The sequence below is a fragment of the Malaclemys terrapin genome, chromosome 4 (assembly GCF_027887155.1).
Source record: "Malaclemys terrapin pileata isolate rMalTer1 chromosome 4, rMalTer1.hap1, whole genome shotgun sequence".
Classification (NCBI taxonomy): domain Eukaryota; kingdom Metazoa; phylum Chordata; order Testudines; family Emydidae; genus Malaclemys; species Malaclemys terrapin.
Genome location: NC_071508.1, coordinates 128,659,620 through 128,676,891, shown reverse-complemented (window position 1 = coordinate 128,676,891; position 17,272 = coordinate 128,659,620). Strand labels below are relative to the sequence as shown.

The window sequence follows — 17,272 nt, the reverse complement described above, 5'->3', positions numbered from 1 at the left end:
TAGAGCTCTAAGCAGTAGTAGCTTTCCCCAAGGAATATATAAAAAATGCCTAAAGCAGGCTATTCGAAAACAAATTAAAGCAGAGGGACGCACTTCACGCATCGCAGGCACGCGCCAATGGAGGGGGTTAGAAGAATACCATCATTTTACTGGCAAAAGTGACACCAGATCGGGGATTTGATTAATGGTATGGCATTCACAGGGACTGAGTTCTGTATTTTTGACATATGCAAGTCTTTTGTGTAGTTGCCTCAATGGAAGAAATTCAATTTTTTTTGTCTGAAGCAGCTGATAATTTGTGTGTGTGCTGTTATGTGACCAGGGTACTTTCCAGAGACTCAGTACTAGACTAGCAGATTATAAAAAGGGAATCCAAAGTTAAGGGGGAGAAAAAAAAATCACTAGTTTACTTAACTTTTTTATGACCCCTTCCACTAAGCCACTGGCATAAGCCATAAATTCATTGAATGTTATAATGAATATGCTTCAATGAAAGTCGAAAAAATGGCTCGAGAAAGTTGTATACGAGTAACAGTGATTTATGCCTCATTCAGAACAGAACCTCTTTGGAGACTGAAATTTTAAAAAACAATATAGCTGTGTGTTTAAATCCACACGAGAAACAAAATACCTAATTTCCATCATGCTTTTTAAATATTTTGTTAAGCGTCTGTAATTCAGGGATTCTTTCCCAATACAGTTAAAAGCTTGTACCTCAGTACAGTTTTTTTTTTCTTTTCTTTTTGTGTATCCAGTATCTTTTTTGTATGTGTGTTTAGTTTTAAATAAAACAAATCTATTCACTTGGGAACAAAGAATGCTTTTATATCACATCATCACAATCCCTGTTTTATCTGTGAAGATTTACAGCTTTTGTGGTCTATAAAAGAACCGATGCATTTTAGGCTCTCAATAGCAGTAAATCTTTATTTTTTTTTCAAGAGCATCTAGTTTATTTAGGAAAGCATACATCACCCCTTTCTGTAACATTGTGTGTGTGTTGCTTCTGATTAAATTACATCTGAGAAATGCCCAAGATTCAAGTACACATTTGGAAATGCCTGGCTTTTGTTTTGTTTGGTATTTACATTGTTATTACTATTTCATTTCCGTTTGCATTTTTCTTATACTGTAATCCTTATTGCATTTTCTGCAGTGGCAGAGAGGTTTGTTCTGTCTCAGGTGTGGACTGAGGGTTAAACTGCGCTCTGAGAGGTTCAGGATACTTCTGAAATAGGTGTTTGATGTACTGTGTTGCAGAAGAGCCCTGAAACTCACAGCTGTGTGTTCTGTTTGCTAATGCATTAGATCTAAATGGGTTATTCCCCTCTCCCCTCCCCGCATACTAGTCCCTGTGCTGTCTAGTGATCGAAAATCATTAACATCTGAAGGCTGTGCAGTGGGCTATATGAAGCAGTGATCTCTGTCCAGTACCTAGTGGACAGGTGTTCACATCATAGCAAAAAACGCCCCTCTCTACCACAGTTGGAACTAATTGGCATGCTTGTGTGACTGTCTTAGCAGACTGAATGGTCCAAAGAGACTGAACTGTCCTCTACACCCACAGATTGTCCCCATAGGTCAAGGTTGAGGCACATTGGCCGGGCAGCTTGGGGAAGCTCATACAGCTGCTGCCTGTGCTGTTCTGTGGATAAGTGGAGAATCTGAATCTCTTGGGCTGTCATCATGCGCTTTTCACAGGCATGAGGTTCACTTAAAAGTAATACAAAAATATGAGTCTCTCTGTCAGTAGAGCTTTATTCCCTGTTGCTGCTGTTTTTCTCTTTACTAATCCATCCCCAGCTTTCTTTTTATGAAGAATTGATTTTTAATCATGTGGATCAGAAAAATTAAATATTGATGGCAGCTAAAACCGGCCATTGCTGCTGAGTGTGATGTTGGTGCAATTTAGACATAATACAATATCTAAACACTGCAATTCACAGCTGCGAAGATGAAAAGAATCTGTATGCAGGTTATTGCTAGACTTTGGATGGTGAGGAGATGAAGCCTTTGGTTTCCAAAGTATTAGTTGTAAGCAGGTAAAATCATGACACTGGGTGCTTCCGATAACCTAGCCACAGCGTGTGTTGTCTGTGCTATTTCAATAATTCAATTTTACAATAAGTGTGACATGCAGGTGTTGTCAATGGGACATCATTCTAAAGTCTAGTTTGTGGGTAACACCTTAAGGCAGTGGTTTTCAACCTTTTTTCATTTGCGGACCTCTAAAAAAATGTCGAATGGAGGTGCGGATGGAAATCTTAGACATAGTCTGCGGACTCCCAGGGGTCCGTGGTCCACAGGCGGTGAACCACTGTTCGATAGTTATGACTACCTTTCTCGGATCTCTTAGACATAGTCTGTGGACCCCAGGTTGAAATCCACTTCCCTGAGGGCCCAGTCTTTCCTTTGTGCCTTTTTACCAGGACAATGGGTAAAACATTAAAAGTAGGGATTTGGTTTCAAGGCACTGTAGAGTTTCCTGTGTTTCAGTGCAGTGACTGTCACATGAATCATGCAGCTGGTAACTCCACGTACATGGGGCATAGGCAGGAGGGAGCGTTTGCCATACCCTTGAAGGTAGAATGTCCCTGTAGATGGGGTGCAGCTGGCAAATGCCGCAAGATTTATCAGTTCATCATTACAAGTCGCAGTCAGATCTGGTTAATCTGAGCTCTGCTCATCTGGGACTGTGGAAGATTTACATGGTAACCGATCTCACAGTACCCATGGCAATTGGGGCACCCGTTAGCGCCTCTATAGTGAAGGCTGTGGCAGTGTTTCCATCAACCTCTGCTTTTATGGATTTGCTACTCAGCTGTAGAAACGGTTCATGGAGAAGAAATTTGACATGCAGGACCTTGTTCTGCAATCAGTTTTTTCTCTCCCACTTCTTTAAACAAAATAAAATATATTAACATTTCTTGTATTTTATGCTGTACGATAAGGGAGGGAAAATAAGAAAGAGGGCAGTGTATTGCTTTTGGGTTCTTTTGTATTTTTAGTATTTAAATACAACTAAAATATAGAAAGAAATGTAACACTCCCTATTATAGGACTCATCCAAAGCCCAGTGGGAGTCTTTAAATTGAGTTCCAAAGCCTTTGGATCAGGCCCAAGGTGTAGTAGCTGAAACTCTCTTGGTATTATGAATGAGCTTGAAGCATCTGAAAGTCAGAAACCATTGCAGGTGTAGTAATTTTAATATGGTGTGTTGGATAATATACACATGTGCATAAATGCTGTAATGGTGCCACCAGGCTAAGAATTGTAATGTCAATGGTATTGTGATAGAGCCGTTACAGTCTTGGATGAAAAAGCACTTTATTTTTAATGCAGATTGGTGCGATAGATAGTAACAGTGCTTAGAGATGCCGCTAGGAGTCTGACAAATACAGTGCTGTGAATGAACATTGTTTAAATACATTCACATGAAACCATTGAATGACACCAGTTTCAGAGGGTTCCCACTTTGGACACCATCTCTGCTCCATGGATCGCAATATTCCCTGTGAGCGATTACTGATGGGTTACTTGGAGAATGCATCGGGGTGTGGTGAGAGGCTGGGCACACCTTAACCCACCTGGCTGGAAGCAACTAGTTTTCACTTTGCCCTTTTCCATGTGAGGGCAGCTGGTGTTTTTTAGTTCCTTTCTTTTTTTTTGTGGTTCAGCTTTTCCTCCTTTTTAACATTCTGTTTTCAATAAATAATAATTAGAAAAAAACCTAAGTAATGGTGAAACCCAGCAGCCCAGCAACAGAAATGAAACCACAGAAAGCAAAGTTCAAATAATGCGAAGGAGCATCTCATTTTAAACCCACAAGCAGAGTCAGAGTTTTTGTTCAGAGTCTGGCCTAAACTGCCCAGTTGAAACTGCAGGGATCTTAAATGGTGGAGGACTTAACTTATGGTGTTATCCAAGCTTGGCACATGAGTTAAGGCTGGACGTTTAGCCTTTTCTGTCCTTACCTTTGTGAGTTTGTCTGTCCTGTAATGCTATTTGAATGTAGGTTTTTAGTGGCTTATCTTTGTTGAGAGGGAGCTTTTTTTGTTCTTTTCTGAGTCAAAAATGAATATGCAAATTGATATGGATAAAATGCATTTGAAGATATAGTCAGTGTTTTGCCTGACATTATTTTATGACCATTTCCAGGCCCCAGAGAAAGCCGTGTGTGTATCTTACATCGCTTTGGATTGATAGCTATCAGACCGATCTTGTTCTGGATGATTTGTTAAACTAAAATAAAAAATACAGTGGCGTGAAAATTATTGAATACTTTGGAACCCAGTTACTACCGATCACGAGGGCTTAGTGCACCCAGAAAATGAAAAGCTGATTTTCTGTAATGTGAAGACTGCCAAAATACGAAAGAATACCAGATGTTATTTTAAAAAATACTAGTGCAGAATCCTTGGAAAAAGAGAGAGAGTATAAATGAGCAGACATATGTGGACGTAACTAATATTCAGATTAGTTGTAGAATTGAAAAGCAGGAATTTTGAACAATTTTAGCAGCTAACAACTAAAAGATACTTCATATTTTCCACCCAGGCATAGTCAGAACCCTTATCAAATGAAGCAGTTTTGCTACATTTTCTGAAACAACAGGGGGAAAAAATCCTATACATCAAAAAGATAATAAAGTTGAGATCCATATGTGTTTTTATTTATCAGTAACATATACCAGGGTTAAACCTTTGTAATTTGAGAGACATATTTAATCTGAAAGCTGAACAGTGATGTTATATGAACCTGGTAACAGGCATTTTTCCCCCTCCGTACCACTTTTCCTTAGTTCAATTCAGTTCTCATTTTTATTTTGTCTTTTGCAGGTCTTTGTCCCATCTCCCTTTAGTTTGTGTTTTAATATTTTGACACTCTGCCCCCACTTAATAAGAATTCTAGCCAGAAATGGTGCACATATTTCTTAAAGACCTTTTTCACAGTCCTTTTCGTTTGGCTCTAAAATTATGTATATACAATTGGTAATTAAAGGTGCAATCTTTCTTCAATATAAACAATATTGCTCAATGTTAGATCATTAATGGGAACAGAAGCACTAAATAATTACCTTTTGCATTCTGACACACTATTCACAGAAATTCACTCTCTCCCCAGCAATCTTTGTTCAGCACAGGGTTATGATTACATATTCACTATGGCATAGCATCTTTTCAGAAAATAAATTGGTAAATTAATTATGTAGCATTGTCTTCAAACTCCTTTTAAACTTAGATTAGGGGGGAGGAAGTAATTAATCGTTTTCAGAAGGTGTATTATGCCTAGAGTTTAGTTACCTTGTAGATTTATTTTGTTATAAGTTAGTAAATTCAAAGCCCTATAGTATATATCTTCCGTCGATAGGATGTGACTTGCTCAGACATTTGTTTCATAGGATGCTAGTCCTATTCTTATTACCGTAGATATATGAAGCATAGTATTTTTTCTCACTTTGCATACTCTAAGCCAGTGGCTTTCAACCTTTTCAGACTACTGTATCCCTTTCAGGAGTCAGATTTGTCTTGCGTACCCCCAAGTTACACCTTATTTAAAAACTACTTGCTTACAAAATCAGTCATAAAAATACAAAAGTGTCACAGCACACTATTACTGAAAAATTGCTTACTTTTTCATTTTTACCATAATCTTAAAGTAAATCAATTGGAATATAAATATTGTACTAACATTTCAGTATATAGAGCAGTATAAAAAATCATTGTATGAAATTTTAGTTTGTACCGACTTCGCTAGTGATTTTTATGTAGCCTGTTGAAAAACTAGGGCAATATCTAGATGAGTTGATGTGCCCTACCCTGGTTGAGAACCACTGCTCTAAGCTGGTAGTGAATCCTGATGCAACTTGCGATACAGCTGGTGGAGGTACTAATCAGCAATTTATCTTGTAAAGGGAAGGCAGGGGTGAAGCCTCCTCTAAACTTTTTCTGTGGCTCAGAATGTTTAGTAACTTCCTAGATATAAAGCATATTTCTCCCATTTCTCCATCCCTTTTTGTATACTTTTTCTGCAGTTTGCTATATATCTGGGCAAAACTCCCATTGACTTCAAGGGAGGAGGATCCAATTCTATATTACGACATGCTGTTTACCCACTGCTTTGAGAGATTTGCACGCCTTCCCTTCTCCAGGAAACTGAAAAACAAAGCACTGATGCTAATGTAGAACTTTCCCCCTACTATTCCCTACTCCAGATTCAATAGTGTTGTCTCTCTACTTGCTGATTTACATACTGCTAGTTATCTATGTACTGTTGGGGCCAAATCCTGTACTCCTTTCTTAGGTAAAACTCCCTCAGGTAAAAGTCAATGGAGATTTTTGCCTGAGTAAAGACTAAGGTTTGTGAGTTTTGTCAGTTTGGCTGTAGAACAAAACAAAACATTTTGCTCTAGAAGAGGCTTGTCAACTACAATTATTTTAGATGTATTAATTAGCTTAGAATACTTAGTGATTGATTATGAAACTAATAGAAATTACATGTTCCTTCGAAACTGACTTGGGTGATCGGATAAAGAAATATTTTTTGAGGCTGAAGGTTTTAAGGTAATTATTTGAAACCCACACACTTTAATTCTCTATCAACTTAATACGAAAATGTTCTGTAAGTTGTAGAACTGTACTGAAATTTGGTGGTAGTAATAATGAGCAGAAAATTTAAAGTCCAGCTAATATTCCTACATGGAAATAAGTGAGTCTCTCTCTCTCTCTCTGCATAGGCTTTTGAAAAGTCCCTGACTTCTCACCACAGGCCATATCACCTTACTCACTTGAGTAGGTTAATGTAACTAATGCTGTTTGGCTGCCACTTAGCCTTGCTGCTGTCTATGTGTTTGGATAAGAGTGTGCTATAGGGAGCTCAGCCGTGCATTCCTCAAAGCACCCAAAACACCCATGGTAGTCAAGTGAGAGTTTTGAGTGTATAAGGATTGCTGGAGTGGGTCTGTGCTGGTTGGCAGGGAGATGCAGTAGGAATGAGAAGATGGGACAAAAAAGTAACCCTTTCAGAACGAAACTTGAGCATTGCAAAATGGCTCTTTGCTGATATTATTGCAGTGCTGGCAGCAGTTAGAAGGAGCTGTCAGGAAAGCTAGGCCAGGTCAGTCTATCATTTTGTTTCACAGACAGTCTTGGTTGCAAAATGTATTGAAATCATTATGGGGCGGGGAGGAAGACATGGAAAAGAAAAGAAAGATACAATCAGGCTGTTTTGGCTGACCTCATGGGGCATCATTCAGATTCTATGAACATTCAAACCAATCTCTCTCTCCTCCCCACCCCCTTTCCCTCTTTCTTCTTGTCCATGTAAAGCAGAGGCTGACCATGTGGAAACGGTGCTTGCTGACGAAGATGAGAGCCTGGCAATAGCGGAGCCGGGTGGCATCAGCATCGCCCCAGGTGGGACAGACCCCGATTTGTTAACCTGTGGACAGTGTCAGATGAACTTCCCCCTGGGAGACATCTTGGTTTTTATAGAGCACAAGAAGAAACAGTGCAATGGCACTGGTGGTGTCTGCTATGAAAAGAGCCTGGATAAGAGCAGCCCTCCCCCCTCCTCCCGCTCCGAGCTCAGGAAAGTGTCAGAGCCAGTGGAAATCGGGATCCAAGTCACACCCGATGAAGAAGACCGTCTTCTCACGCCTACAAAAGGAATTTGCCCCAAGCAGGAGAACATTGCAGGTACAGCATGTTTTACACTCAATCAGCTACCTAGGTAATCTTTTAAAGCAAGCCCTCTAGAAAGTGCTATGAAACGAAGTCTTCAATAGCAGGTCTTTATAGAGCCATTTGCCTGGAGCAACCTCGCTAGTCAGGGCTGCAGAAATAATATTGACCAATTTTTAATATGGCAATAGCTTTCTGTGAAGGGCCAGCTGTCAGTGAGACACGACTGTTTTCAGTGTTTGAAGTTGGTCTTCTGGGATAGCTGTAGATACAGCCTGTACACACAAATAAAGTTCAAGGCCCAGGGTCAGAGAGGCCATTTTGGTGGTGTCTTCCCCAAGTCGGAAGGCAAATAGTTCCGCTGGCCCAGAAAGACAACAGAACATTACACACTCGGGAAATTCATCCCAGTGCAGAGGCCTTATGCAACACTTAAAGCCTGCGGAAAGGGCCAAATCCTCATGCCATTGAAATCAATGGCAATATTCCCATTGATTTTAATGGGAGGAGGATTTGGTCCTGAGGAATAAAGTGGGGCTTACCTGGTGTATAGGGCCTTCCTCACTCCTTCTGCAATGGGGTGAATTTCAGTCTCATTATCCAGATGACATGTTGATGGGGCTGTGTTTACCAATGCCCTGTAAATCCTGGATTTTCATAGATGTAGGCGGAAAGGAAGGGAGCTATTCAAAAGCATGCCCCAAAAGGAGTTTTTGAAAGTAGAGACAAGCACGCGCTGGCCTGGGAGAGCAGATTACAGGCATTTCCTTTTCTAAAATGCTTGGATTTCTTGGAGAAATTGGATGGGTAGGTTAAAGCTGCCCCAAGGCCAGCACTTATTCAGCAGATCACCAGTGGTCTCACTGACCAGGACATTACAGGGGACTGTATCCACCTGGATGAGCTGTTCTGAAACCTTTTCTGCAGCGTACACGGCATGGAAAAGCTTTTCTATATCATCAAGTATATAGTGCGTTCCTTTGCTCTGCACCTATGCTTTCCTCAGTTACTAAGCACACACTGCTTATGACAGTTATGTGACTTGCTCTCTCTCTTAGTGTGCGGGTTTCCTGTACTATCAGAGCATGGGATCTTGAGTCAAACTTGTCTTCTTTGTGGAGTCCACTTTCTCCATCCAGTACCGAAGAGCAACAGGATGTAGTTATTGCTTTCAGTATGCTGGCTTCCATAGGAATTGCCATACTGGATCAGATCCGCTGGCCCAGTATCCCTTCTCCGCTAGTGACCACAGCACAACCCCAGTGGGGTCAGTGAGTATTACGTGTCCTCAGCAGGGCTTGAGCGACAGAAAATGTGTGTCGGTTACATCCGCTAGCTATAGCGGCTGTCTGTTTACTTTGAGCTACAGAGACTTATGCTGTTAACAGTGGAGGCTGCTGGTTCAAGCCCTGGTGTCTGCTGTTACATAAGTGGGATTTGAACTAGTGTGGGCATCAGATGCTCCAGATGAGCTTCCTCTGTTGAGAGGAAGTATGTAACCACTGCTGGTGTGTGCTATGCCGCCCGCCCTGTGATAGCTGCTATCTTGGCTGACACTGGAGAGCGAATCGGGGAACCTCCAAAGCTAAACACATGAGTCTCTATCAGATGATCTGAAGAGCCAGGCTCTGTAGCTAGGCACTGTAACAGACACACGTCTTCCCCTCAGTTAATGCACTTAGCCCCCAAGTTAGATCTTGAGCAGGTACTTTTCTGTCTTTCCCATTGGAATGTGATTAGTCAGAACATGCTGTCCCCCCATTTCCTCACAAGAGTGCATTAGCTTTTGAAGTGGAGCATGTGAATGTGGCAGTTTTTTGGGCATCAGAAGTAGCAGCATCATGAGCAGGTTGCACTATGGTAGTTCTCCCACCCGTTTCCCATGATTCCAAGAGGGCCTTGTGAATGCATTTCCTGGCAGATAGGGCTTCTTTGTGGTCTAATACCTTATTAAAGGGCCAGATCCCATTGAAATCAGTTGATTCAGGCATTGACTTTGATGGGAGCAAGAGAGAGCTCAAAGTGTGCCCTTGGCACCTGATTTTGCAGCCACTGAACCCATATTGCAAGGTACTGAGCACTCTCAACAACCATCGACCTCCATGGGAGTTGAAGGCATTTGGCACCTTGGAGGAGGTGCATAGTGCCTGACAGGATTGGGCCTAGAGTCTTTTCTGACGTTGCCAAACGTCATGCCCAAATGTAATCCATTGTGAAAACACACCGTTGGCCAATCCCAGACCAGAACCTAGTGCACCATTTCATGATGCTTTGGCTATTCTTTGGGTCAGACTCAGGGCAGCCAGGGCACTGCCACATGGAAGATTTGCAGAGGGAAAAAATGCTCACACATAAGTAAAAGGAATAAAAAAAAAAAAAGAAGCAAGCCAATCCAGAGCTCCTTATCTCTTTCACACTAACCTGAAGATCAAATGGAAATGTGTATGGGATATTCTGAATTTACAAAAATAAAAGGGGTTTATAGATTGATTGGGATTTTCTCTGCACTGCACTCAGATAGGGACTCACCACTAAATACTGCAGTAATAATGCTTTCTCAATTAGGAACTGAACTCTCAGATAAAAAGGTGGTGTCCTTCTATTTTTTTTAATAGCAGAGGATAGTTTTCAATGGTAGGATAAAAGCCTCACATTACAGCCATGGAGGGTAGCCATGAAAAACCCACAGAAGTCATTCACTGGAAAGGCTTTAGTGGGATATACCAGGCCCCTTATTTATATTTCAATAGAAAGGCTTTCTGCATTAGCCAAGAAAATCAGAATCTGCATTTAACATTAAAGGTATTTCCCAGTGAGAGGCTGTAGAGCATTGTTGTTAGATTTGTTAAAAAAAGAGGCTAAATACGATTTCATAAAAGGGAAACTTAATCTCTAAGGCAGCTTTCCCCTACCCCTGCCCCCTCCCTTTAGTTTTTTTTTTATTTTTTTGGTAATAATGCAGCAGCCTACAGTATTTTTACTTTATATATGACGAAAGATATTCTTAGCCCTTCTGCACTGTGACAGGAAGAATGGATTTTTTTATTCCACCAAGAAATATGTAAAATAATCCCTTAGAAGTATGGGGAGATATGTTTGTTCAAAGCATTTAAAATGCTATTTTAATCAAAGGCACAAAACACTCTACATGCTGTGTCAGCTAAAGGAGACCATTACATTTTAACAGCAAATCATGCTCCTTTTTTTCCCCTCTTAACCAACCCCCCTCCGCACACACTTTGAAACAAACTTTTTTTTTTATTAAATAAAAAGGAAAAGATTAAAGAATAAAAACTTCAGTGGCTCAAATGTATAAAGTAATTTATTATGGCGGAAGCATTAATTATTTTAGCTTAATTGAATTCTGAGGACTGCAGTAGTTGCATTTTTGTAGACAAGCTCTGTTTATTATTTCTGTGTGTAGATTAACAGTAAAGGAAACATAGATAACTTTCAGTTATTTATTGTAAAATAAACGTGTCAATTCATGTGTAAAGCAAGCTGTTCAAAGATAATTGAGTCTTTATATTTGAAGAGAGAAACCAGAAATCACCCACTTGCCACTCCGGCTCCCTGAAATATGCTGCCACCGCTGCTGCCCTCAAATAGGTTTCAGCTACTCTCCTTGATCCTGTGTTGTTTTCGTAGACCTTCTTGTTCAGTCGAAATGATTTGTGTGGCCTTCTGCTGCGTGACTTAAGCTGCACGACATTACAGCCCTCCGTGGCTGAGCATAGCCAAGGTAAGTCAAGCACCGAGCTTGGCTGAGCCACAGAACCCTCTTACTCTCTGCGTACGTGGGTGTTTCCTCCGGAGTGCCGGGAGGCAGCACATTGTAAAACTTTAATTCCAATTCAGGGTGCTCTGTAGTTGTGAGATTTTTTCTTTTTTGGAATGGTTGGGTTACAAGGTTCCATATTGCAAATTTCCAGCTGGATTCACGGCCTCAACCTGCCGAAGCCCTGAATTTTGTTCTTTAACATTCCATGATTTAGCCAAGTTCTTCTTTCTTTGATAGACCAATGGATAGCTTTCTTTCGTTCTTCCTTTCTTCACAGCCTTCATCTGAAGCCAGGTGTGACTCCACTTAATATGCTCAATGAATCCTACTTGACCACATCACTGGTGGCTTCACAATACTTGCATAGCTAACAAGAGACAAGTGGATCCTGAGGATCTGCAGGAGAGTGTGTGTGCGTGTGTGTGTGCGTATGTGTGTGTATAACACAAATCCAGAACTTTTGGACTGCCGTAACTTTGTCTCCTGACTCAGGATTAGATTTTAAAGACCTTTTGATATTGAAGTCTGTAGTGTTCTCTTAACTTGTAATTTGCTAGGCCGAACTTTGTTTGATCAAAGAGCTTTCTTTTTGTTATCACGAAAGCTGTCTATAAGATATGCTTTTGAATGTTACATGGCCAATATAAAGTCATGACTTGACTACAGGCGGTTTATTCTGCAAAAAATTTTTTTATTTTAAACTAGCTAACCTGTTTGGAAACCCGTTCTCGCTCTCCTGCAGAAAGCACTGTATTAACAGATGCTTCAGATTGTTCCACAACAAAATGAAGCCAGGCCAGTGAATTAGCTAGGAGTTGTCAATCACGGCATGTATCTTATAAATGTCAGTTGTTTTAGAAGAAGTACGAGAAATACAGTGGTGTTTTGTAGCTTGTCTTGCCTTCCTTGGATAGGTTCTGTGGTGTTTGTCTCTAGTTCACAAGTGTAGACCAGGAGCCATATATTTCCAAGCAGGGTGACCAAAACAACAGCAGAAATTCATTAGGACAGTGGAGTTAATTTCTGCAAAGACAGTGCTGGGAGTAGGAGTTAATTTGAATTCCTTGTCCATCCAGTTCAGGCTACCAGTACTGGGTTCCATCCATTATGGACTCGAACTAGATGTGTAAGGTGAAAAAAAAACAAAACCCTCCCTGTCAAATGTGGGATTTAACTGCAACCCCTGCTCCATGAATGTGCATTTCAGGCTTTTAAATGGTAAAACTGCCTGTAGAGAAACTAAATAACCGGCATGTGCTGGAAGCCAGAGATAAACACTGCCGCAGGTTGCCATGAAATAGGCTATTTGATATATTTAGAATTGTTATTTTTCTCCAAATTAAGATTAGTTAAATCCATGTGTGTTGTGTGAGTGATTGTTAACTCAATGGCATGGATTATCCTTTTTTCAAATCATGACAGCTAATTATTATTGCTGTCTAGTCTGAGACATTTACTTACAATGTACCATTATGGGCCCGTGCACCCATATTAACTATAGGACTCAGTCAGCCGTCACCATGCCTTCGTACGCCAGCAAAGGAAAATGCAAGCTGAGAAATCCTAGTTTGATCGCCCGTGATGTCAGACAGGTTGGGAACAGGTGGTCTGAGCAACACTGAGCTGGCATACGGCGCTGGAAACCAGTCAGCATTGGCTGATCTTCTCTTTAGGAAGTCTGCTGTGGCACCTGATCCCACCACCAGTAGCTCTTCAATACAGTAGCTGTAGCATGGATAATTTATCAGAGCAAGGAAAGCTGATGACTAGAAACAGTGTTAAACAGGAAGAAAAGGCTTCCGAAAATAACTGATATGAGGGCCTAAGAAAACCAGCTTACTGTAGGAGCTTTTTCCTTAGGCTTCTAGAGAAAACATTAAGGGCTTGATTCTCCTCTCATTTTTGCCATTTTCCTCTGGTGTAACTCCAGTGATGTCACTGGAGTTACCTTGATCTACCCTGCTGTGAGACCAGAATCAGGCGCTGTGATTTTTATCAGACGTTTATCAATATATTTTGCTAATTTGCATATCTAACATTGGAAAACAGAACCCCCCACCCCCAAGAAACAACAAAACACCCCAGCCATATCAGCCCCAAACCTGATGAGAGCAGCGGGTGCAGTGTTGCAATGGTTTAAAGAGCAAGTCTTTTGCCTCCGGAGACCTCGGTGGAGGCCCTGACTTGGGTCACAAGGGGAAAAACAAGTTGGATGATCTCATCCTTGTTTGTGCACATCACCAAATGAGTGCAAAATAAAGCATGTTGAGGAGTCTCTCTAGTCCAGAATGAAGAAGAGAAAATCAGTCCTGAGGTACATTCGTACAGCAAAGTGAGAACAATTGCACAGTGCCTGCCTGCATCATTCCTGGCTCTCTCCAGTGCCATAACTATGGTTCCACTCATCTGTAAGCTGTACACACTAATTCTGGGAGGGGAATTTCTCCAGTAGCAACTGCAGAAATATACTACAGCATTAAGGGTTTAAACCAATTTCTAACTGTGAGAGACCAGAATCAGACCTATGTGAGAGGGCAGATTATCCCACATCTGCCTGTTGCGGGGTTCTTACACTTTCCTCTGCAGTCTGGTGGTGGCCACTGTCAGAGACAGGACACTGTCTGATCTGATCCAGTATGGCAAGTCTTGTGTTCCTAGAATAGATTTCTTATTGGTTCCTCTTTGGCAGGTTAGCTGCTCAATAGTATAAAACCTTTGCCTGGTTCAGTTTCCACTGCCATTGGCTTAGTCAGGAATTGTAACTCTTCTGATGGATGAGTTTCCACTTCTAAACACAATGCAGAAGTTGTCCCTGGAGGGGACAGGAAAGCTAATGGGGGAAGTTCAGAGATACTCTTGAGCTACGTTCTGCTATTGAAGTGGAATAGGCTGCAACGGGAAAGCTTATGGCTGGTAACCACAGTCATGGTAGTGCTTATAGGGTAGGAGTGCACTATAACTTGTGTTGAGGGTCAGAGACCGGGTGATGAGAGGATGCAGAGAGTGAAAGGTGGACTTAGAACTGGACCAGGAAAGGGGAAAACATGCGTGAAAAATAAAAATATTAACCTAGTGCCCGTTAATCCTAAACCTGCGAAGAACTACACATACAGATACACATTTAACACTTAGCTAGACACACACATGTGCAGTTGTATGGCATCACTATAGGCATAGTGCCTTGGGCAGGTGTTTGAGGAGACACATGCACAGAGCTCCAGCACAGATAATCACAGAAATAACAGCTCTCATTTATTTGTCAGTATACAAAGTGTCCTGCAAAGGCACAACAGCAAATGTAGGAATCCTGGGAAGAGTTAAAGGTGAGAAACCCGCTTATTATGAAACCTTTTCTTTTCTCCTTTCTTGAACTTCTCCGCACCCGTTTGACACTTCTGATGTAGTCTTTGATGGTTGTTTTTCAACTATCCCATGGACAGACTAGACACCCTCTGCCCTGTGAATTGTGCTCGGTGTCAGGGGTTTCAGTGGCACTTTAACTTGTGTTTTTGCCAGTAGTCCATCCGATCAAAGCAAGCAAGGAAGCCAAATCCTGCTCTCCTTACTCTGTCGACAACTCCTCTTGATTTCAGTAGGGGCTACTGCTGAGAAAGATGAGAAGGATTTAGCCTGGATGGTGCAACATTTCTCCCAAAGTGGCTGAAATTTTGCTATTTAGATATTTTGGAAGAAACATTTTTTTAAAAAGAATGCTGCTGTCTATCAATTTGAAATCTAGACAAAATAAATAAAAGTAATTTCAGGTAAAACTCCCACCTCAGATTCTCCCTGCCAATTTTTGTGGTTTTATAATCATATTTTCTTATATTTCATAAATGTTTTTGTCTCCTGTTGCATCATGATAGACCCACACAAACAACAGGGGAAAGTGGCTGTCTGACTGACTGGTCAGGAGGAATAGTGAAAATGATTACTCACAAAGGGCAGGTACATCACTGCATTACTCCACTTTCACAACAGGGTAACTCCCTTGAAACCAGTGATGTTACACTGAACTGAGTGGGATAACGGAGCAGTGATTCAAGCCCAGCAAGCTGTCAAATGCACAAAGTAAAAAACTGAAAAAATAGGAACAAATATAATTTTTCCCTCTAATCTCTTTCAGTTACAGTCATCTTGTGACAATACTAGGTAAAACTTTTTCAGACAGAAATGTGATTTTTTTTTTCAAGTTGGAAGAAGGTCGTACAGTACTGGAGGTCAAATTCTCTTCTGATACCAATATAAATCTTGAGTAAATCCTCTGTGATGCTGGTGTCAGAGCAGAGTTTGCACTTTTTTTTAAAAAGAAGTGGGTTTGAATCCCCCTCATTTACATCAGCTTTACACTGGTATTACTCTTTTGATTTCAGTGGCATGACTCCTGATTTGCCCAGGACTAAGCAAAATCAAAATCTCCCCCATTAAAATGTTTCTCTGCCTTCATTGGGACCTCTGTTGCAGTTATATAGGGCGTGTGTGTGAGATGAGTGAGCATGTCTGATAATTATTACTACTGACAGGTTGATAGATTTTTAATGACAATATGATGGCAAAAGATGAACAAGTGCTGGTCATCCAATCATAAGTCATTTTCCTGATGTTCTTGCAAAAAAACAGTCCATTGCAAAATAAAGACATGCCCAGTAATTATAAAAACCTGCTATGGCGTTTGTTACTGCATGGAAAATAATAATAAAAATACTTTGTATGATTAGTGGAGTATTGACTGTAGGAGTGAGTTTGCTGAGGATTTAGAGGCTGCGCTGAAACCCTAGTTGGAAAGGACATTTACATGCACACCTTGTATTGTAGAAAAGCCAGCCTGCGAGTACAAATTATTGGATTGTTTGAGAATGATGGATGATCAATAAAAGCCACGGTTATGGTTTTACGATAAATAAGTAAATAAAAATAGATGCTCCTTTGCCTTTGCGGGACAGGACTGCAGTACCACAAGAGTAGGCTCCCATCATGTCTTGTGGAAGACTGTAGTGATTTCTCGGTCCATGTTTGAACCTATGCTGCCTAAACACACTGTGACCAAATCAGCTGTGACACAGGTTGCCCTTTCCCAGGGAGTCTGAGATTGGAACATTTTTCTATTGTAGCTAAAAATCATGAAATAATCATACATTTTGTACTAGAAAGACTTAGATTTCTCTGTCATGTCATCTCCTATCACTCAGAGGGCATTGATTTTAGGTTGAATTTCAGACCTGTGAACATGTAGACGAGAGAAGGGAGTTGGGGGGCAGGGAGAGCAAGAAGCAGAAGGAAAAAAAAGTCATATATGTGAAATGGTGTTGCTTAATTGACAAAGCTGGAAATAAATCCAGAGCCCCAGAGAAACTGGGTAGTTCGCAGTTTGAGAGACAGACACGTTGATTTCAGCAAAAGCATCCTTCTTTAGAATCACTTCTTGTCCCCATTCCCTCCCACCTTGGTAATTGGTGGGCTGTGCTGTATAAATCTTTAGAAAAAGTGGGTGGGGTATCTGGGGACTTAGTGTCTAAGCTCAGGAGCTAAGCCGGAAATCCCAGAGATGTAATGAAAACAAAACGGACTTTTCACTCGCGCTGTGGCATTCTGGCAGTGAGAACGCTTTCGTGAGCCAATGTTTTCATTGTAGGTTTTCTCGAGAGAAGTAGTGGAAACGAATCGTTAACCCCTTAACAGGAATAAATGTGGTTGCAGCAGAAGCAAAGCATTCTTGCTCTCAGTTGGCATGTTGGAGGGCTCTGGGTGGGTGAAGAAGTTGGGAGGAGACGCCACTTGTAAGAAATTGAATAATCTTAATGGCAGATGT

At 41.0% G+C, this 17,272-nt stretch overlaps 1 protein-coding gene across 4 annotated transcripts in view; it reads left to right on the top strand.

Annotated features, from left to right (window-relative positions):
- Positions 1-17,272, top strand: part of BCL11B (BCL11 transcription factor B) — a 102,615-nt gene that overhangs the window by 7,243 nt on the left and 78,100 nt on the right. For 2 of the 4 annotated variants that reach the window (XM_054027185.1, XM_054027183.1), the window contains exon 2: positions 7,332-7,697. In XM_054027185.1, coding sequence (XP_053883160.1) covers positions 7,332-7,697 — 366 coding nt within the window. Of the gene's footprint in view, positions 1-7,328; positions 7,698-17,272 lie in introns of all 4 variants that reach the window. The other 2 variants (XM_054027184.1, XM_054027182.1) reach the window with 1 other exon arrangement.